General features: G+C 38.5%; 2 protein-coding genes across 2 annotated transcripts; both read right to left on the bottom strand.

Moving 5' to 3' along the window:
* Nucleotides 1-1,411: 1,411 nt before the first annotated feature.
* Nucleotides 1,412-2,647, bottom strand: LOC124158127 (calsequestrin-1-like). Its single transcript, XM_046533310.1, has 2 exons — nucleotides 2,593-2,647; nucleotides 1,412-1,860 (listed from the first exon to the last, which is right to left on the bottom strand). The coding sequence occupies exons 1-2, from the start codon at nucleotides 2,645-2,647 to the stop codon at nucleotides 1,412-1,414; spliced, it is 504 nt and encodes a 167-aa protein (XP_046389266.1).
* A 3,648-nt stretch (nucleotides 2,648-6,295) lies between these two features.
* Nucleotides 6,296-15,527, bottom strand: LOC124156859 (glutamic acid-rich protein-like). Its single transcript, XM_046531350.1, has 3 exons — nucleotides 15,444-15,527; nucleotides 13,708-13,848; nucleotides 6,296-7,201 (listed from the first exon to the last, which is right to left on the bottom strand). Exons 1-3 carry the CDS (start codon nucleotides 15,523-15,525, stop codon nucleotides 6,807-6,809), a joined length of 618 nt encoding a protein of 205 aa, XP_046387306.1. The 5' UTR covers nucleotides 15,526-15,527; the 3' UTR covers nucleotides 6,296-6,806.
* Nucleotides 15,528-22,184: the final 6,657 nt, after the last annotated feature.

The raw sequence follows: 22,184 nt of genomic DNA, 5'->3' as shown, positions 1-22,184 counted from the left end.
CAAAGGGAGTATTTTAACAGTCATAGATGGTATCATAAAGTCTGATATTTAATTGTTGATTTTGATGTTGTCAGGAAGTTGTTGATGTGAGGAGAGGGACTATTTATGAGAAGAGAGGAAAAAGGGAAAATTGCTGGAAGGAGTGAGACAAAAAGAAACCGTATCTCTAAAGAAAATAAAGAGGACTTGGAACAAAACAAACGTCAGACGTTACAGTATTAACTCTTGTTTTTTTCTTCGCTTTCGTCTGGCAAAGACTTTACTCGGAGTTTGCGCGCTAGGCTTATTGTGAGATTGCTTGAGCAATTGAATATCTTTAAAACCCCACTACATTTCCAGGTCCGACAGAAACGATGAATTAGGATAGATATTTTTGTGTACGTTTATGTGTTGGAATTCGTTTTTTCCACGAACAGTAAAGGACTTTAATATAACCTAGCAGTAACTTCCTTTGAGAATTTCCTTTTTATTTGTTAACGGCTGGTGTCCTAACACCCCCCGTCACACACCAATTGAGGTGGTTTGCGGGGTGGTATATAGATGTAGATGTAATAATTGCCTGACTTACTACAAGGGCGTGCCCAGGATCAAAACTAGAGTGGAGCACGCCGTGGTCGTTCAAGTTGTGACACAGAAAAGTTATGAAACCAAAATATCAAGAAAATTGCTGCAGCTATTTATTAGTTTTTTAAATAAATTATTTGCTCGGAAAAATATTTTCATTTTAGCTACATTTTTAATACGACCATAACTTTTTCTAGGATTTAAAGAAATTTTTTTCAAAAATTTCGTTTTGAATTAAATTTACTCTTGCTTCTAGGGGGAGGGAGAAAGGTGCCCCCTACTGCCCCCCGCTGGCTACGCCCGACTTCCTATACATTTAGGGAACACAACTATCTGTGTTAGCTCTTAGCTCACAGAAAGACATTTTTGGGTAACCACAGTGGCGTAACTATGGAGGGGGGGGGGGACGAGGGCGATAGATACCCCCCAAAGCCTCAGAGAAATAAAAAAATATTCAAAACTATTGTCTAGTTTTGACATTTAATAACTGCGTCTGCTTAAAGTTAATTTTTTAGTGCGAAAATGATTTGAAATGTATTTCCAGGCAAAAATTTTTCCCAACGGGGATGGGGGATCGCCAACCCAGGATATCCCATCCCCCCCCAAAGCATAGTCCTAGTTACGCCACTGGGTAACCATATAAAAAGATATCACAAGTGGATTTTGGTTCGACAAAAATTAAAGCACCACATTAGCTACAGGGGTATAACTTGCGTTTTTGTGATTGACACGCTGGGTAAGAGGACATGAATTACTACAAATTGTCAATAATAGGGAGTTTTATTCATCATAAGCAAAGAGATTGAATTACAACGCGGTTCAAAACAAAACGAGGATATCGTTTCGTTTAGCCGCGGGATTCGCTGCTACTACTGCTACTGCTGCTACTGCTGCTGCTGCTCCTACTGCAGTCTTTCAAAACCTCCGGATGCCAACCCTTGGGAACCCTGCGTCGCTTGTGTCGGCGGTGGTGGTCACTGCTGTCGGATTCGTCGGACGACGAGTAGCCCGAGGCGTGACGCCTGCGCCTGGCGGCCATGTTGGTCTGCGGGCCGCCATTCTCGCCCGCGTTTTTGTCGCCATCTTCTTCGTCATCATTTTCATCTCCCTCCTCGTACATATCGAAGTCACTGTCGTCTAGGTCGTCGAAATCTTCGTCGTCGCCTTCCTCATCATAATAATCGTCATCATCTTCCTCCTCATCCTCTTCTTCGTTTTCCTCGTCTTTGACTTCCGCCTCGCGTCGGTATCTCTCCTCGACAGTATCCTCGATTTCGTCATTGGACGGGAAAGGGACTGCAATCCAAGAATGACAATAATATTTTTACCGATATCGTTTTTCATGTGTGGACACAGGGTAAGTCAAGGATAACACTTGCATTAATACCCAAAAATTATAATATCACTCCAAATCAGATCATGAAAAATGGCATATTTTTTAATCTTTTCAGGAAGAACGTATTTGTACCATCTATATCTTGAGTATCTTATGACACGAGCTTTCCATCGAGTCCTTAAGTCAGGGTGCTCAACGGCTACCTTTCTCCTCCTATTTTTTGATTCAACTCCTCGTTTATCGCCTTCTCCGTCTATTTGATCTTCAGCGCCCGCAATCCAGGTTTCTAAGGCTTCCAGTCTTTTCTACTAAGGTTTCCAATGGTCCATTTTTCTGATCCCTAGATTGCCGCGGACCATATACGAATGCTTTCACCGTCTGTATCCCCGTCCCCAGTCCAATGCTCTTGGAAAATAGTAATTGCAATTTTATTGGTCAATAGCAGACCGCCCGGCGTTACTAGGGAAGGATAGTATCCAGAGAAGTGGGAAACTTGGAACTTTATGATCATTCAGGATTTTTGTGTTTTCTCTTTGAGCGTGACAAGAGGTGTGCCTACCCGGCAGGATGTTAAACCGCAGAAGTTTTATGACGTGGCGTAACGAACGGTAATACGACGCAAAATACGCGTTAGACGCAACGCAAATTAGCACTACGACTTTCAGGGGCATGATGTGCACCTATGTACAAACTTAGGTTGCTATCCGTGCAGCCGTATTTAAACACATGGCGGACAGACAAACACATATCCTCTTTTATATATGTACAGATGAATGCCGTCTTCGCTGATAGGGCATACGACGCTTTATTCCTCACATATCTCTCCTCATATTAAAGTAAGGGTGTTCCCAAGGTCGGTGAATGATTTCATCCGCTCAAATGCGTCTCTTAAAGAGGCAGACGATGTCCACTGATCTCTCTATTCTCCAAACAACTGACTCAGAATTAATGGAACTAATTTTTATCTTGTATTTCTGAAACACCTCTTCGATCTAGGAAACACACTAAGATCTCTACAATAATTTCCTAAGCAATTAGAGGTTGCCTCTATTCACTAGGTCAATATTTACATGTGACAGTTGAAACGGTACCCTAGCGCGGGCCCGTGAATATTCTCTCTCGAGTCTGGGTTCAAGTCAGAGACTTCAACGCCGTAGTATGTACTTCGAGAGCACGGATACTATAATTGGGATGCACTAGTCCCCGTCGCTAGGTGGCCGCAAAAGCTTCCGAGCGGAGGAAAATGCCGATAGCGGTTCCAGCATTACGAAATTACATTGAACTGTAGGCGATTATTGATCGCGGGAACAGCGAATTAAAACATTTTTAACGAAGACGAGCAATTAAGAACGTACCATATTACATTATAGTTTATTGGCAGCAAGTAATCAAGCGCCAGTACGGAAAAGTTGCCACTAGGACGCTCAGGTTATGCGATGTCATCGTCTGCAAGTGGGCGTATTTTATTAACTCTACAGCATGGAACTACGGTTCATAGAATTTCAGTTTTGGTGCGGACTGTAAGAGATAAGTTCTTGGGGTGGATAAAGAAGGACAAAAGGAAGGAGAACAATAAGGGAACTGAAGGAAAAAGCTTGAGAAAGGAAGAAATGAAGGGATGCAGTACACCAATCTAGGGATACTGTGAAGAAATGAATTTTATCATTTGAACGAAGTGCCCAAGTCATTTCTAAGTCTTTCCGGATCTTCCCCTGGGATAAGTTATTGGATTAAAATTGGGAAGGGATAAAGGTGCACTGATAATTGAATCTGAAATGTGGCTAACACCGTAGTTTCTGCATGATGGGCGAGGCCACGTGGTATATTTTGGATGAAGCGGAGAAAAAGCCAACCGCAGTCGTATGATTATGTATATGTTCTACCAACAATTTTACAATACACGATTCTCCAATCGCCATATAGATGTGTTATCACCCACCATGCATTAAAATGGTTTTGCTAAAGTCGCAACTGTGATAAGGTAGTGATTCTTAGTGGAAAAGCGATCTGAATTTTACGGAAAATAAGCTCTATAATTTTTATAATAGTTTTTTTAAATAATATAACTTTCAAGGAGACTTGGAGGGCCTGACCCAGTGCGAAACACGAGAAATATTTATATCAAATAAACAATTATTACGAGCTTTTAACCGTACTTTATCTTCGTGATAGTGTGACATGACATTCATAAACTTTCGAAGATATTCCTCACGGTTTTAAATATTGGTAGAATTTAATATTACAGGTGGTCATTATCAGTGACGTCATGGCAAAATTAGCCGTGCTGGAACGAAATTTCCGTAACTTTTTTTAGAAGTGATATATTACTCTGTGCGTTTTTAAAAATTACAATTCATTATTTAAATTTTATTACAAAATTTTTTGGCTTTGCCACTGATATTAGAAATTTGAGGCAGAAAAATTGATAAAAGTGGTAGTTGACTATTATGTCTTTTCTAACTATTTCCGGAGCGGAGTTCAAGCATCATGACACCACTGGTAATTATTGATCACTTTCAACTTTTCGCCGCGTTTGAGGCATTTATGAAAACAGATTTAAATTTTCCCGAAGCGGCAATATAATACAATCTTCTTCGGGACTGAACAGGGCCTCCTTTATGAAGTCACCTTGGGTTCTACTTAGAGTGATACATATTTCGCCCTCCACCGATGTCTTAACTCAATTATACATCACCAGCTACTTATCTCCCTCCCTTACAACAGCAGTTACTTATCTCCCAAATGCTTCATGCTATCGCTGTCGGTAGCGTTGCAATACCTTTGTAGCGGTGTTTTCAACATTATTCTCTCTTTATCAGTCCGATACGGCATAGAAAGCGCTGATAATATCCCCTACTCACGAGTACTATCACGACTTGTCAAAATTGTTTTTCTTTTATCAAGTTCGGAACCGGTCTAATTGCCTCATTAGTCCTTGGCGGTGGGAACATGATTGCTTTAAAAATTAATTTTTAAAATATCTGGCATTGAGTCACGTGACTGGAAAATAAAATAACGTGATAACGAAATAATAAATGACAGAGGTGGTATGGTATTTGGAGGAGGTGACCTGAGGTCATTTGCGTCATGAAGGACGGGGTGGGTAAGGAAGGGTGGAGAGAAACCCGGCGTCGGCATTAGCCTGCTCTTAACGAAAGGCGTCAAGGGGACCACGGCTGATAGTACCATCCGACGGACGGAGTGTTGCGCTTGACATGTCTTCCACACAACACTCAAGCAGGGATCTTTGAAAATTCTCTGCCACTGCCGGGATTTGAACCCGAGCCCCTCTCTTGGGAAGCGAACACAGATGACAGAGAAGAAAAATGATACCGGTTATAGCCAAAACTTCACATATTTTCATTCGCCTCGTATTTTACTCCTGACTGAAAGGGGCGTATATTTATTTTGAAAATGTGCATTTTTCCGGTTTCTTCATCAAAAGTCAAGCATATAGTTTAACTCAGGTGTTTAAAACTCATAAAATATTCTTGTTATGGAAAACTGTCGGGTAACTTTTTTTTCTCAGCCATCCACTGGTGTTTTCTGTCCAAAAAATGTATTTGAAAATTGTGTTTTTCTATCACATTGAAAAACTATGACCCAGTTACCCCCGAGCAACTTACCTTGTAAAACATTTCCATCTTAAAATTTAATTTCCATTTTCCGATCTTGATATCAGAAATTTTAGTAGAATGTGAGTTACGTAAGCTTCCACTTCTTATCATGTTCAGTGTCCGAGTATTCGACTAGTTTAGTTAGACCCCATTTCCCATTAATTTTAATGTATTCGCATAAAAATATATCTACCGAGCTATGTGATCAATGAGTTGAAATTAAAACGAATCAGCAATGTGAGTTCATTCAATAAATTTCTATTATACGGTATCCGATTTACTCACCACCCAAGCCAATGTGATTGAAGTAATCGAGATGAGAAAAAAGATTTTTGTAAAATAGTAGTTTAGTGAGAAGTTATTTGAAAATTTTAATAAAGTAACGGAGAAGTGCTAAGAAGACTGGGAGAAAAGAGAAGTTAGGGATAAGACGGGACAACTTAGTTGGCCAGTTGTGATTGATTAGTTATCAGATATGATGGCCTGATGAAAACAATTGTAGAAGAGCAAGGAACGTCCCAGAATGAGTTACATCGAACAGGTTATGAAGGATGTAAAAGCGAAGAAATACGTCACTAAAAAAATCGTGAATCCGAGGGGCGATTAAGCCTCTATCATACTATCGTTGACCTATTTACAATTCGAGGATGCGAGTGAATAAACTTTCTGTACTTACCTAGCTAACTTCAATACTTACCTAAACTTCGATGATATGGACAGCCCTAGGAGCCATCGAGCATATTTAAGCCGTATTTATAAAAAAAACATATTTGCTGACATTTTGAAACTTTATTTTCCATTCTCAAGACATACGATATGAAAAGATGAATGGCAAAATAAATACAAAAGTTGGTTTATCATTGAATATTAATTTTACAGAGAAAAAATTATCAAAAAAAATATTTAGCTGATTGGTGACTATAATTTTATCAACTACATAAAATATGTATCACGTAAATTTTCTTAATTTGTTTTTTTTTAATTTTGAATCGTCAGCGTTCAGCTTTTTTACTTTAAACAGTTAATATCACATTTGCGCATTCTGCATTTTTTTTCAAGATATTAGATAGCAATGCGGTCAAAACAAATTAGGACCATTATTTTTTTTTAATCCTAAGAGATTATTGGCCACTATTGATGCTGTTGATGTGATTGCTGCAGTTCCGAAGTTCTCTGGAATCCAAACCTCTTATATTATTGAACCGCTGTTTGGCATTGATGTCGCCGCAACAGCAGCGCTGTGGTCTTCGCGGTAGTCGCCGGATTCATCGAAAAACCAGGAGCCGCCCTTACTTGAAGTAGAACGTGGCAAGACGCTTTCGCCTGGTTGCTTCGGCGTCAGCTTCGTCATCACCTTCGTCGTCTCCATCTTCATCATCTTCGTCATCTTCATCATCTTCGTCATCTTCATCATCTTCATCATCACCGTCCTCATCATCTTCATCGTCTTCTTCGTCTTCATCCTCGTCGAAGTCGTCCTCGTCTAGGTCGTCGAAATCGTCGTCCTCATCATCTTCATCGTAGCTGTCTTCGTCATCATCTTCAGCGTCCGCCTCTTCTTCAGCTTCAGCCTCTTCATCAGCTTTTGCCTGTGCCTCGGCTTCCGCCTCGCGCCTATACCTCTCCTCGGCCGTGTCTTCGATCTCTTCGTTGGTCGGGAAAGAGAGGCCTGCTTTCGCCAGCGCTGGAATGCAGGAAAAGGCGTGATTCCGCGGGGTAATGAAATCCTCTTATCATACAACGATGGGCTTGTTAAAAATTCGAGGTTGCCAGCGAAAAACATCTTCGGTTCGTAAATAGTCTAAAATGCTCGAATCAGTCCTAAAATCTATTGCTGAGCATATAATATACGAGACAAAGTTATGTTTTATCTAGGGATTGGCACGATTAGATAAATGATCCTTCCGTCATCTACAAGTAAAAGTAGGCAAATCTGATGGCATTGAAGGAATAATCTATGGTAAAAATGTTGGATAAACATTTTGGAACATTGAATTAAGGGGGTGAGAAGCTAAGGGTTACAAGTGATTTTGTTTTCATACAGAAATTAACTAAAGAAAACAAACGAGATCAACTAGATATTTAGTAATGCATTTGACTTTCCAATAGATTCAACATAGAACAGAGACTCAATCGTATCCCATGGCCACCAAGTTTTTGTATATTTCTTTTATTAATTTCTGTACTTCATTCTGTTCATAGGAAAAATCACTAGCACCCTTCTTCTTCAACACCACCTCAGTTGGTGTATGCCAAAATGCTTCAATGCAGGGACTGTTACGTCATTACTTCAGTATTTTCAGTGAAAAAGTGATTTTGTGAGAAAAAAGTTGAAATTTCCTTCCTTATTTTCCAGTTGAATTCAATGAAAAGCAAGCATAGCAGCCTGTTAACTGCTGATGGTACAGAATTTATCACAGGCTGGTAATATATCACCCTATGCTTGACCTTGGGCTAAAACATGCAATGAATTTGCCTGGCTTGGTCGTCGCCAGAATTTGCTTTTACCTTCTTATGACAGAACACCCATAGTCAACCTTTGTTCAGCAGATGCGAAATGAAATGCATTAATCCCTTCCATTTTACGGGGAGAGGATACCTTATCTTGTGCCTATCTATTTTGGTAGTGTACATTGCCGTGGGGCGATTTTCAGCCTTGTGGTTTATTTTAAGTAACAGGAATATCAACATTTTCGTACGTGAAAAGTTTGGAAATATTGTAGCATACGAAACTTCTATATTCACGTAATTTTCTATACCTCGCAAATTGAAATCTACCTTTCAGCCATTTAAAAAAATCAAAGAATGGGAAATATCTAATTTTAAAAAGCTTTTTATAATTCAAAGATGTCGTTCTCGCTAAAATAATCAATGAAATGCACCAATCAAATATTTTTCCCGTGACGGGATGAAGAAGTTTCGCCGAGACGATCGTTTCGCTATTCTCATAGTTTTTCGCGTGTTCTACTTCACTCTTTCGACCGTATAAGCTAAACGTTTACGTTTAAACAATGTTTAATGATTTATTGCTGTAGTCGAATAAACAATTAGTAAAACAATATATTACTCTACCCTATGGATCTTCGATGTAATTTAATACGTATGCCTAAAGTTTAGCGTTCTGCCTTTTTAGCATCGATAGTAGTAGCATCATTCTATTCCAGTGGTGCCAATCCCTTGTAAATAAGAAAAACCAAACACCGCAAAAGTTGCCAAGGAATCATAAATCTGGCCCGATATTTGATTCGCCCCCTGGATAAAGGTGGTGTGGCAAAGCTATGTGGCGTCAAAGTTCATTGGGTGGGAACCGTCACTGACGTCTTTAGCTTTCCGAAGATCTCTCTATGAAAGATTGATTTTTTATCGTTGATGACTCGGAAAGTAAAAAATGGATCGAAAAGGAGACATATGCGGCTATTAATTTATCAAGCTTTTTCATGATCGGAATAAAAACAGAAGTCAGTGAACTATTTCATTGTTCTCGCCAGTACAAACAGAGAAAGCTCTCTAAACACAGGCTCTTCTCCACAGAATGGCTCTTCACTGCTCGAGGAGCAGTAACTTCCAGGGAGTTCATTCCTGTTCTTATACATCATCAACTATCGTCAATCCTAAGGATAGGTTGACGTAGCTCTCCACTCACTATCAGTTCTCCTTTCGGCCAATCTTTTAACGCCTATATAATTCTTCTTTACATCCTTAATCACCTGGTCTACATCTACATAATACCCCGCAAGCCGCCTAAAAGGGGTGTGGGAGGGGGTGTTAGGACACCAGCCATTCACACATAAAAAAGGAAAGGAAATTACGACTAGCATTTATTGAAATCCTTTTTGGTTAAGGGGAAAAACGAATTCCCATATCTATCCGTTCGGCAAAACATCTCTCTTAATTTGTCGCTTCTATCGGACCTGGAAATATAGTTTGGCTCTAATATTATGTTCTCTGTGTCGCTCTTAAAGATATCCATTCTCAATTGTTCAAGCAATCTAAGCCTAGCGCGCAGCCTCCGAGTGTCCAGCGGCTCTCAGCCTAATTCGTTTTACATCTGGGTAACGCTGTCTGTACGCCCGTAGCAGTTTTTGACGAAACGCGCAGCCTTCCTTTGTATTTTATTCAGTTCGCGGATTAAATCTTTCTGCACCGGATTCCATACGCTCGCTGCATATTCAAGGTGCGGTCGGACGAGTGTGAAATAGCACCTTTCTTTTACTCTCTCATCCGATAATCTTCCCACAATACAGTTGACGAATTCTAATTTCTTCAGGGCTATGTCGCAAATATTCCTCATATGTGCTCTCCACGAGGGGTTCGAGGTTATCGTAACTCCCAGGCACTTCACTTCGTCTGATACCTTTATTTTTAATACCATCCACAGCATAAACATGGTTATAGTTGGACGAACTCTGCAAAAAATGCACCGACCGTGCATTTTGGTTTATGGTCTACGCATCGCAACCGAGGCCCATCTTTGCCGTTCATCCCTCCCACGTGTCCCTCAACGATAATTTTCATCAGAACATCGTGTCTGTCCACGTGGGCGATTAGATTTTATCGTCTCCTCCCCAAGAATTAAAAAAGACTTCTCTCCTACTCTTCTCAGAACACACATTGCTTATTACACGGGCCGCATCAAGAAAGAAAATATTTTTGGAAGGAAAACAAGAATGTTACGCAAGAAAGAAAAAAATAAGCTAATTTTTCTTCTAGAAGTCACTCATTTGTCAGCGCCGAAGGCGCTAATACTTTTGTTGTATCGGTGAGATCACAACTCACCACAACCATATAGTTAACAAAAGAATTTAAATAAATTAGCGCATGTGTATCTTTATCTGTGTAAAGTGTTGTTTGTGTGGAAAAGGAAAGATTATAAAACATTGGCATATTGAATTCAAATCTATTTCCGCCCACTGTTTAGCCTCGGGGGTCGAAATATGCTCATATTCCTCATTACCTCGTTAACTAGGCTGGTGCGAGAAACGACATATTTGTAATGTTTTCGAAAATATAAAATTATGTTCTTCTAATTGTATTTCATCGACTGACGGCCACATAAAATTACTAATTAGCTATCATAAAACCCGTTCTATCGCGCTCTACTATCTGGATATTGCTTAAGAAAATCCAGTTTTGTACAGTCTGTTTAGGCGAAACTTATCTAAGCATATGAACAACGTTAATTAATGCCAGAACACATTCGTCATTTCGACAAATGAATGAGATAATATTATATAAACTATGAAAATTACGATAGAAATAAAATTTAGCCTCGTTAGCGTACTTCTTTTTGAGTCGTGAGCCAAGTAAAGCCGTTATTGAAGCCAAATCAGGTTAGTTTCATGAAAATGGCGGTGGCTTCGCCTTTAATATCTGTACCGTGTGTATACATAAAATAACAGAATGTAAATTTTCAAATTTCTCACTAATATGGAGAGTCTGACGGTCAAACTTATTCTTAATATGTTGGTACACATGACCCTGAAGTATGAGAAAAATTTCAGCAGTATTCATTGTTTACTTTGCCTGTGGAAGCTAAGGTATGACGTTTTTTTAATAGCTCGGCGATTTTCGGCTCACACCCCTTGCTTGTTCGTTCGTGAATTTTTGGCTAAAAATAATACAGAAATATTGCCTCCGCTTCGACTTCGCACTGTGTGACTTTCTCCCATTTCCAAAAATAAAGAGAACCTCAAAAGGGCCGTCATTTTACAAGCTCATATAGCATTATAAAAATTTCTGACAGAGATGAAGGCAATTCCAAAGATCGAGTTTTAGAAGTTCTTCGAGCGTTGAAAGAAGCGCTGTTACGGGTGAATAATATATAGTGTGGACTGTTTTGAAGGCGACAACTTTAATGTGGACGAATAAGTAAATTTTTTTTTCGAAAAAGTAAAATTCCCGTTATATTACGTACACCTCGTAGTGACTATAATATATTAGGTGCGTGACTAAGTTCCCGCTGTTTGTCAACAAATGGCTCTAGAAGTGATTACTGGTCTATTTTGACGTATCGGAAACGTCACGAATCAAGCTTTGACATTTGGTAAACAAACCGGTCGACAACAATGGCAAGTGTTTTTTAGCGTCATATCCTTATTGTTGCGTGAAAATGTCAGAGTTTGTGCCAGGTAACCGTTATGTGCGGGGAGTTTTTACTTTCTTCTTTCATTCGAAGAAAACAGCGGCTGAAGTGCATCGAGAGCTCCACAAAGTTTACGGAGATGCTGCCCTAAGTGAAACAACGTGCCGTGATTTCTTCCGTCGCTTCAAAGACGGTCATTACAATGTTGACGCGAAGGAAGACCAAAAACCTTCGAAGACGCTGAATTGGAGGCATTGCTCGTTGAAGATCAGTACCAAACTCAAGAAGAGCTTGCTTATGCATTAGGAGTTACCCACCTATCCATTTCCAAGCGATTGGATGCGTTGGGATTTATGCAAAAGCAAGGAACTTGGATTCCTTATGATTCTACAGCAACACAACGCTCGACCCCGCGTAGCAAAACCAGTTAAAACCTACCTGTAAACGCTTAAATGGGAAGTCCTAACCCCCCGCTGTATTCCCCGATATTACGCCGTCCGATTATTACTTGTTCTGTTATATCGTACATGGTCTGGCCGATCTGCAGTTGCACTCATATGAAGACACCAAAAAATGGCATGATTCGTGAGTAGCCTCAAATAATGAACACTTTCCCAGTTACGGTATTGGCCTCTGCCACAATGATGGGGTAAAGTTGTAGCTAGCGATGGACAATACTTTGAATGATTCATTTATAAGCATTTTTTTCACGATAAAGTTGCATTTTTATAAAACAAAAACAGCGGGAACTTAGTTGCGCACCTAATATTAAGTGTGATTATTCACTAATTATGCACCCTTATTTTGTTTTAAACCTCGATGGATGCCCCTTATGATCGGTAACACTTTTTCACCGAACATATCCGAAGAGCATTTGTTGAGAGGTCGCGAGAGTAACAAGGATTTGACGAAACTTTGGTCACATATTCTTTGATGGACGCACTTTCAATGATCCAGAGAAAGAGGGATTGTCATGTGCTGTATTTGAGATACTTGACGATGAAAATAAGGATACAGTGAAATCTCCGTTAGCGATCGCCTCTGATAACGAACAATTCGGATAACGTCCAAATATTTCGCTAAATACTTGCCTCGAATAGCGAACAAAATTTCGGTCAGCGAACAAATGTATAGCGGCCATGTTTGTGTTTGGTGCTGTGCGATCTCAAATGGATACAAAGTAATACAATGTCTACAAGTAATAAAATGTAATACAATACCTATATGCCCTGTAACTTTCATATAATAGCGAGTCAATAGGAGCTCGGAACCAATTACTCCAATTACCTTTATTTTTTATGGGGAAATTCGTTTCGGATAGCGAACATTTCGGATAACGACCAGCTTTCTGGAACGGATTGTGGTCCATATCCAAGGTTCTACTGTAATTTAACATAGGCTTTTATGGAGAAATACTATTTTTTCGAGTTATCGAAGCTGTTTGTAACTAGAAGTTATTGAGATAGCACTCATTCGAATAAAAATTTTGTGAAAATCTAAGTGTGTGTGGGAAGTGAAGTTCAGCGAACAAATGTATAGCGGCCATGTTTGTGTTTGGTGCTGTGCGATCGCAAATGGATACAAAGTAATACAATGTGGGAAGTGAAGTTCACGATAATATAAGAAAGATATTTGCGAAAAACTGCCTGAAACTGGAAATATGGCCTCCGGGATTCCTTGTACCAACAACGCAAAACGAAAATCACTACACCGACTTCGCGTGAATTACGCAGATATATTTAGTTTCTCGGCTTTTAAATACGCCGTACGTATCTTTCGTTTAAAAAGGAATATATTCACTTAGGATTAACCACTTAGAATGTGACTATTTAGTCAAGGTGTGTCGTCAACAGTTCATTGTTCAAAGGTTCGAAGCAGTGTTGAAACTAATCAAGTTGACTACTGTAAATACCTCTAAAAAAGTTATTCTTTAGGTTTGCATTGCGCTGGTGCAAACTTTCACTCATAATTTATTCCTTATTATGTTTTCTTTTGTTTAATTTTTTTGGTGACTCTTTTGCGTAAACAATAGGTAGCCTGAGTGCATCATTTGACTTCAGCCGATGCCAATCTAACTTAATACTTGTGTAATAATACCACGACTTTACCAGGCATGTCGTTTAATGGGGCTTGTCGTTTAGTGAGTCCTTCCATGTCGACGGCATTCGCGTTAGGATTTTCAACTATTCCCTCGTTGTCCACGGCAGGCACATTAGCTGGGACCACGGGTTGGTCAGGATCAGGCACATCTGAAACCCCAAGGTAAAAATCAACCATGGTAAGCAAGAGATATCATCAATGTATATGTAGCAAAGGTTTGGAGAGAAATGCAGTTTGTAGTGCAGTTATCGATTTACAGGGTGTTTCTGGGGGAACCTGCAATACCTCAGGAGGTGGTAAAGTACACGATTTGAAGCATTTTTTTTGTCTGTAAATATTGGGTCGCAACTCCTTAGTTACTGAGCTACGGTAACGCGAATATTATTTTGAATGAAATTTGTAGTCACCGTGGAAACGGTTTTTCTTGGGTATCCAGCCTTTTCGACGTCTTATTTAGCACTCTGGATTTTTTAAGGCTATTAAATTAAGGTTGAACTAAAATGTGCGACTATTATTGCAAAAAAACAATGAATCTTTGAGATAATAATTAAACGAGAGCTTTGAGCGAGTGTCAACAAATACGATTGCTCCATCTCACCCATTTTGAGATTTATTTTTCAGACTGTTATTTTAAGTAAATTAGGGTACATTTTAAGTCGAGTCTTTTTTTTGGCCTGTATCTCAAAGATAAAAAGTTTACACCTTATAAAATATTGAGAAAACATTTTCAAATTTTAGATAGAAGTAAAAGTTGAAAAAGAGCAACTGTTTATATTTTCATAATTTTATGGAGCTAGCTTAAGTTATTAAACTATGTACACAATGAAAAAATACTAAGGAGATTCGGAGCGATGCGCCCTCCAAACTTTTAAATCCATACGAAACTGCATGATCTAATGCGACATTATGGCTGAATGTGGAAAGTGAATGAATTGCAAATGAATCGGCTGACCTAAACAGCGTATTTATTCTATCACATACTGCAATGTGAAAGGGTATATATAGCAGTTTGGATTGTGGTATAATTGATTAATTCGGAGAAGTATATACAAACTTGCGCACAACTCTCAGGTTATCCAATAGGCTTATTGTTATTATTACACACTGCTGCAAGTAGACTATTGCCTGGTGGCAGCATTAGATGTACATGAATAACAAATGTGTACATACAAAGTTTCTATCTACCTAATACAAAGATTAGAAACAGAATAGACACCCATGGTAAAAATAATACACTAATTCTAATCTCATACTACCAAGAATTTAACATTGTTCCAATAAACCAATTTCAACAATCAATTAAATACATTAATTCTAATATAATATAACTAAAAAATGAACATTGACCCAATTAACCCAATTTCACACTCTCCCTTTTAAACCAATATGTAATTAATCAATAAGTGATGAACACTTCTTCCTATTACCATAATTAATGCGTATACACGTCCACTCTGTCGAAATTTTTGAGCAGATTTCTCGATAGAACTGTGGCGCATCGTTTTGGTGGATTTCTGTAGCAATCGCTACAGCACCAATTGTAATCCACGCGTATTCTACTGAGATCAGGTAAAATGCTTACGTAATTCCTAAAAAATAACATTAATTTTTAATAATTTCTGAATTTCTACCGATTATACTGGGTGTTTATAACCATGACTCCATAATTAGAATCGTAGGCACCTTACATTATGGAATATATAATATAGGGTAAAAAGAGCATTCACGCTTGTGAATAACCAACCTCTAACGACAGCAGACGATGAGAGACAGGTGAAAGCCAGGACCAGCAGGCACACGAAGGAGATATTGGGTAGAGACCTCATGTTGATTCCTGCAAAAGGAAGAAAAATTCAATATAAAATCCAGTTTCATCTATGGTTGAACTCCAATAACGACTGAAAGTCAGTCCAAAAAGCATAACGGCACTTGCGAAAGGTTGACCGTTGACCCTTAGTTTATGAAAAAAGCATAAAAATCATGGAATTGCTGCAGTAATTGAAATTTTTGCTCATCTTCGTGAATGAAACATAGTAAAATTAGTCTGAGTTAAATATGTTTAATGTTACATTCTAATATTGTTAAATGCTATGAAGATTGACGCTGTTTCCAACTTAGGCAATTTTTTTGTATGATTTTACTTCTTCTTTTACTTCCGCAAACACATATGAGTACAATAAACCGGTTGTTTTCATTTCATTATAAGTATCGATTTTTACTAAAAAATTTATCAATATTCATATTACATATTATAATCTGGACCAACGCGATGAAAAAAATTTTTCCAAAAAATTATATTATCGGTTTGAATCAATAAGAAAGTATTTTGAGATACCTATTAATAAATCGATCTTGAATCTGCATCGCGGTATATGGAGTAAAAATCCCGAATTGATCGCGAGTGCTCTTGTGTTATTTTTGTAAGGTCTATGTCAAATAAATTAGGAAAAGCATGAAAAAAAGTGTATCGCTTATAATCTTGAGGAAAGCTAGTCTTGATACAAACTCGGAATAAACGTACGGAAAACCGAAACGAATTCCGCTCGTGGAGTGTTGCAGTAGCTCCGGGCAACTTTGAAGTTGATGGTGGGTGAATTAACTTTGCGGAATATATGTATGCTGAAATAGACTATAGGCACTTTGTACTTTCCTCGCTTATTTTTATATTCTGCAACCGGTTTCGAAGTTAGAAATAAAGGAGTAAAAAGTTTTACTGCTTTATTTCCTATATGGAGAGGGGTCACAATGTCAAGCTTGTAGTTATCAGTTACGGTTTCGAAGTGTCCGACGTCATTTCCCGATAACATCGAAACCGGTCGCAGAATATTAAAATAAGTGTGAGAAGTACAAAGTGCCTTTATTTTATTATAGCTGGGTAACTATACTTGTGTTGCAACTAGCTGTAATAAACTCTCATTGACGCAACCCCAAATGAATAACCTACAGTTGACCTCATAAAATCTCCTGCGAGGGCTAAAATTAGAGATCTCATTATTATATCGAAAATAAGGGGCTCTTCCCATAGAAGATTCACCCTTGTTCGCAAGAAACGCGACCGTCTGAAAAGCCCTTAAAATTATTTCCCTTCATATTATACTCTATAACATGTTAACCAAGTCTCAATGAGAAACGAACAACATTTCGCTTTCGCGAAAATTTCGCAATTTTCTCACGTAATTTGAATTCATCGACTGACGGCTATATATATCTAAAAAAAACAGGCTATCGTTTCCGGAAATTGCATCCAAAAATGCGAATTCACAATGAGCGTCGGATGGCGATGATTTTATAAGCATGGGAAAAATTATCGTAGGAATCCTGTTGCATGCTGCTCAAGCCCTGACGGCGATGGACAAATCGTACATCGAAACGTCGGCCGAGACGGAGTTGGAGAACCTGACCCGGTGGAATTCCCGAATAACCTTCCACGGTTCTATACGCCGAAAAGCCTGCGATTATTCTTCACGTTATGTAGGGTTAGTTCGGAATGTTAGGGTAGTTTCCTTCATCAAAGAAAACGAAAGGCATTGATTGCGATTCGTTACCCACCATAGGTGTGTTCATAAAATACAAATTATTTGAAGATACACTTTTGTATGTTCCACAAGAGTTTTAATAACCGACCCAGGTTTCGACAGTACACAATGTCTTTATCATGGTGAATATACACAGATTTGCGAGCTTATATATACCTTAGGGAGGGGGGGGTTAAGACAGGGAGGAGGTGCTTAACCCCCCCCCTCCATAAGGTATATATAAGCTCGCAAATCTGTGTATATTCACCATGATAAAGACATAGTGTACTGTCGAAACCTGGGTCAGTTATTAAAACTCTTGTGGAACATACAAAAGTGTATCTTCATTATGTTTCCTGTCACCAAGTTCCACCAAGTATCGCCTTCCAGCCTTAAGTTGAACAAATTATTTGGTTTTAGAAATCCCAGTTTAGACGAATGTTAATAGTCAATTTTAACCACATTTGAAAAAGGCCAGATTGGTGTTCATGCGATGCCACTCCACGTGATGTCAAAGGGACCTAGTTTCTATACTAGAAGATAGGAGTTTTACATCGTCTGAGATTACCAATGCATGCATGAGGCACAGACTTCAGGGAAACATCTCTTAATAATCACCTATTAAAATTGCCTAAGGTCGGTAAGTTTCATTCGTTTGATAGGGTATTAATTATCCTTATTTAAGCAAAGCGCTATCTGCGAGTAGGGTACTCTGCTACCTGCTAGCAGCCTGCTTCGCAGAGGCGCACAGTATCCTCGCCCCAAGGTCACCTCACACGACGGAAGCGGGAACCAGAATGACGTCACACGGAGTTTTCCCAGCATTCATACTTAGCCGTCGCGTTTTCGCGCGCTTGAAAATTTTCACTTTTCATTTAATCGCTAAACATAGATATAGTCATTAAAAAATCTAAAAGCGTGAAATACGTTCACAGGAGTAATAATCTTTCGATTTAGGTAATATAAAAATAATAGGAAACCACCCTACTATGTTGATAAATGCCAAAAATTGCGTGTCGTTTGGTAAAAAACCGGATAAGAGGTGCAGCGTAGCAATGAGCAATTTGGATGAATAAAATTTAACTTTACTTTTCCAGAGAATTTTCATTAAAACATTACCATGGATACGACGGTTAAAGTCATCTTCGAATCATTATCCGTACAAATCATGGTATTGATCCAATAGAAATTCTGTGGAAAAACAAAGTTAAATTTTATTCGTTCAAAATGCTCAGCAAATTCCACAATGTGTCGCTGGAAAACGTCAGTACGTAGCATTGAAATCGTGATAAAATGAAATGTCGACTCAACACACTGTTCTTCGAGTCATCACCAAATGAATGTTATAATGGTAGTCAAACCACGTCAATTGCATTGATTTTGCATGAAAATAGCGCAATGGTCGGATCAAATATCCAGAAAATGAACTAGCCTAAAAAATTTAACCATTGAATTATCCACTTTCTGAATTGGTACTCTAATTGTGATGTTTTACCTTAATGTAAGTCGTGTATGATGGAAAAGCCTTGCTTAAAAAATACGTATAAATTAACAAGTTTTTAATCGTACTGTTACGATGGTAACTACTTAAGTAAAAAATTTCTTTCACTTCTTCTAGACCCACTTCTATCCTCCTCTAGAATTAAAGTCCTCATTCTCTCGTCAAAATAATTTTCTAAAAGCAAAACAACCACTAGTTGCTATATTATCTTTCCCTAAGGCATCGTGAAAAAGCCACTATATTCTTCATTACAGTTGAAATTCTCTGTTGGCAGCAATTGGCTGGCAAGCGGAGCCCTAAAATTGGCCTCACATCGCGAGATGTAGGCAGGGCCGGCTTAAGGGACGGGCTATCCGGGCGAAGTAGGTAGGGGGACGACCAAACAGCGAATAGCAAAAATATTTGTTTTCCGATTTCATAAATTTAATATATTGCATAAAACTTTCTTGTCCAAACTACTTGAATCAAAATCTTAATTTATCCCCGACAAATACTTTCTGATAACTTTTTTTAGCGAAAAACGTACACTTTAATGTATGGAAAAAAATTATATTAGAGGTGCATACTTTTTCACAAATGTAAAACTCACTGTTTTGAAATTAAAAAAAATCCGGGAAAATATTAAGGCTCCCCTGACACCCCCCCGTTTAATTAGGGGGTATTCCATACCAAACCCCTCCCCCGCGGGGTAACACAACAGCAGTTTACCCAAGTAAGTATTTTGCCTTGAGCCGGACCTGGGTGTAGGTTATAAAAAATGAATTGGACTGAAGGTTTCTTTAGAGCACAATCGCAAACAGAGGTGTTCTGTTCATGTCTGCACACACTCGAAGGAATGGACTAAGAGACACTCTCCGACACTGTTATACCGACACCTTAAAACCGTCACATTTCCAAGCACAAAAACCAAGCTTACCGCGGGATGAGATGCTCCTCACTGTTTGACTGGTTCGCGAATGACTGCGCTCGCAAATGCGAACACAAACCTATTTAAGCGATACTACTCTTCTATCGACTGAGGGTTTTCAGAATAAGGTTTTCGGAAGGACAGGCTGACGTGTTCTAGATTAAAGAGGTGAAATATACCCGAAACAATGCCGTGAGTAAAGAAGGTGCGATAAGGACTAATTTGCGTATATCCACCGATGAGTGTGGGCAGGGTAAAGCTGTACAGAAAATTATATTGTTTTCCCGTTTCCAATCAATTTCCGAAGGTCAACGCCTTAATTTCTTCGAAAAAAAAAGGTGGAAAAAAATAAAACAGGTTTTTTTTATCTGAGGGGTAACTGGGCGCTTCTTTCTTTTGGTCGATGTCTCCACCCACTGAGCACACGATAACAAGGCCGTAGGGTAGCCAGAAAAAAATTTCGGGGGGGGTGTTTCATTTTAGAGGAGGCACAACCCCCACTACTCAAATATTGTTTTCATGACTAAACACTTGTTCAAAACTTTACCATGTTTGAAGGCACATTTGAAAAAAGATATTTGAAGGCCAATTTCAAATGTATATAATCGATATATCATCATAATTCGATTATTGACATCCGATTATTTCTATTGCATTAGGTATGGGATATCAGGGGCGCAGCTAAGAATTGAGGCTAGAATGGGGGTTGTAGGAGCAACTAATACTTTTGGGTGTGGGGGTATTGCATACCCACAAGGGTAAGTGGGAGTTGCGGGGGCCCTCCTCCAGAAAAATTTTAAGATTAATGGTTCAAAATGGCGAGTTTTACGGCTTTCTGAGGGATATTTGATTAATCCTAACTCTATTCTATAAGTAATACTAATCCATTAAGTAAAATGGATTAAACTTAAAAAAATCTTTGAGCTCTGGGGGAGGTTTTATCCCCCAAAACCCCCCTCGCTGCGCCACTGTGTGATGTAAATAAATGTAAAAATAATGATAAAAATTAATTCAAAACACTAAAGAGAGCGAGGAAAGCAAATAATGTATTGATATTTCCGTAAGACGGGACATGAGACCCTACGTTAATATTTGGCCGGGGAACCTAACGAGATCCTATATATGAAACATTTTGAAACTTTCGTAGTGCATGAATAAATAACGAAAAAAACAGGAATTTCTAGAAAAAACGGTTACGGCAAGGTAAAGTCCTCGCCTGCCAAAAATGAGGTCGCGTGTTCGTACCCCGCCTGGGTGGGTTGCCCTTATTCAGGACATGTTTGTTCGTGTTCATTAATATTGTGAGTATGTTGAAAGCCCCCATGTAAAAGGTCATATAAAGCTGTTTTCAGTTGTATGGGGATAAATAATAAAGACTTCAAAATATAGTATGCAAGATAGGTTCTCCCTACTGTATTCAAGCTAGTTTTCACGAAGTCACATACGTTTTTAATTTCCCTTAACCACTTTAGGAAGACGATTGTGAACATTTTCCAGTACCCCACGTTAAAAATTATCCCTCTGTATTTTTGGAGGTATGTAATGTTCATGTTTGAGATATGCGTAAGTGTTGGCACTAGTGTGCTCTTTATAAATCCAAATTTAAAGGTGATGGCTTACGTGTTATCAAAGAAAAGGGCCTGAAAAAACCACAAATTATGAACGGTTGAGCGGGAATGATTTGTTCTATTAAGACCTCACAAATATTTCGGGGAAGCTAGAATCCTTACAATTAGACCTCTCTCGCTATGATATTATCTCTGGGAGGCGCATGAATAATGAGCTTAATAGAAGTACTTTTACTTTCCCCGCCCTTTTCAAGTATGTGAAAGATATTTAATTTGGGGAACGATGTGTTTACATACGGGTCGCCAGACTTTAAAGACAAAAAGCGGTACATTTAGAAATAAACATTTCCTATGAATATAAAAATAGAATGGAACAGTACAAGAGGTACCTAGAAAATGTGTTTCATATATACTACTGCAATCTTACCTTAAGACAAATGAAAACTAACGTTACTTATGAAGAAGCACATATTTGACTTCGCACATCACCCGTAAATGATCGATATTTCATCATGATCTTTTTTGCATCCAATTATTTCGATTGAATGAGATAGATGATATAAATAAATGTGAAAATAATGATAAAAATTAAACCAATACGCCAAAAAGAGCGAGGAAAAATCAATTAATTCATAAAACGGGACGTTAGGACCTAGATAAATATGTTGTCGGGACACCTAACGGGAGCAATTAACAAAAAACAGGAATTTCTAGAACAAAGTAGGACGCAGGATAGATTTCCCTCACTGTATTTCAGGTTGTTTCCGCGAAGTCACTAATCGATGGCTAAGTTCTAACAACACGTATCTCAAAATTTGGCTGGCCTGAGTTAATACTGCTAATACTGTTAATAAAATATAAAATTCATGCAAAAACAACTATTTAATTACAAACGTATACTTGTTTTTCAGTTTTATGTATTTTTAGCCTTTAATTTCAATTAATATTATATACAATTAAAAAATAAATCGTTTCTTTGCTCTCCTGAAATGTT

Source organism: Ischnura elegans, chromosome 4, assembly GCF_921293095.1.
Source record: "Ischnura elegans chromosome 4, ioIscEleg1.1, whole genome shotgun sequence".
In the NCBI taxonomy this organism is placed as follows: Eukaryota; Metazoa; Arthropoda; class Insecta; order Odonata; family Coenagrionidae; genus Ischnura; species Ischnura elegans.
Note: the sequence above shows the minus strand (reverse complement) of the source record. Positions and strands in the feature narration are given on the sequence as shown.

Bases quoted from the DNA above. Each gene is read 5' to 3' on its own strand.
- LOC124156859 (XM_046531350.1), bottom strand. From the start codon at position 15,525: ATGAGGTCTCTACCCAATATCTCCTTCGTGTGCCTGCTGGTCCTGGCT. The intron at 13,849-15,443 runs GTTGGTTATTCA...TTGGGGTTTCAG, and splicing joins ATCGTCTGCTGTCGTTAGAG to ATGTGCCTGATCCTGACCAA. The intron at 7,202-13,707 runs GTAAAGTCGTGG...CCTGCATTCCAG, and splicing joins CCCATTAAACGACATGCCTG to CGCTGGCGAAAGCAGGCCTC.
- LOC124158127 (XM_046533310.1), bottom strand. From the start codon at position 2,647: ATGTGTTTGTCTGTCCGCCATGTGTTTAAATACGGCTGCACGGATAGC. The intron at 1,861-2,592 runs GTTTGTACATAG...CTTGGATTGCAG, and splicing joins CTGCACGGATAGCAACCTAA to TCCCTTTCCCGTCCAATGAC.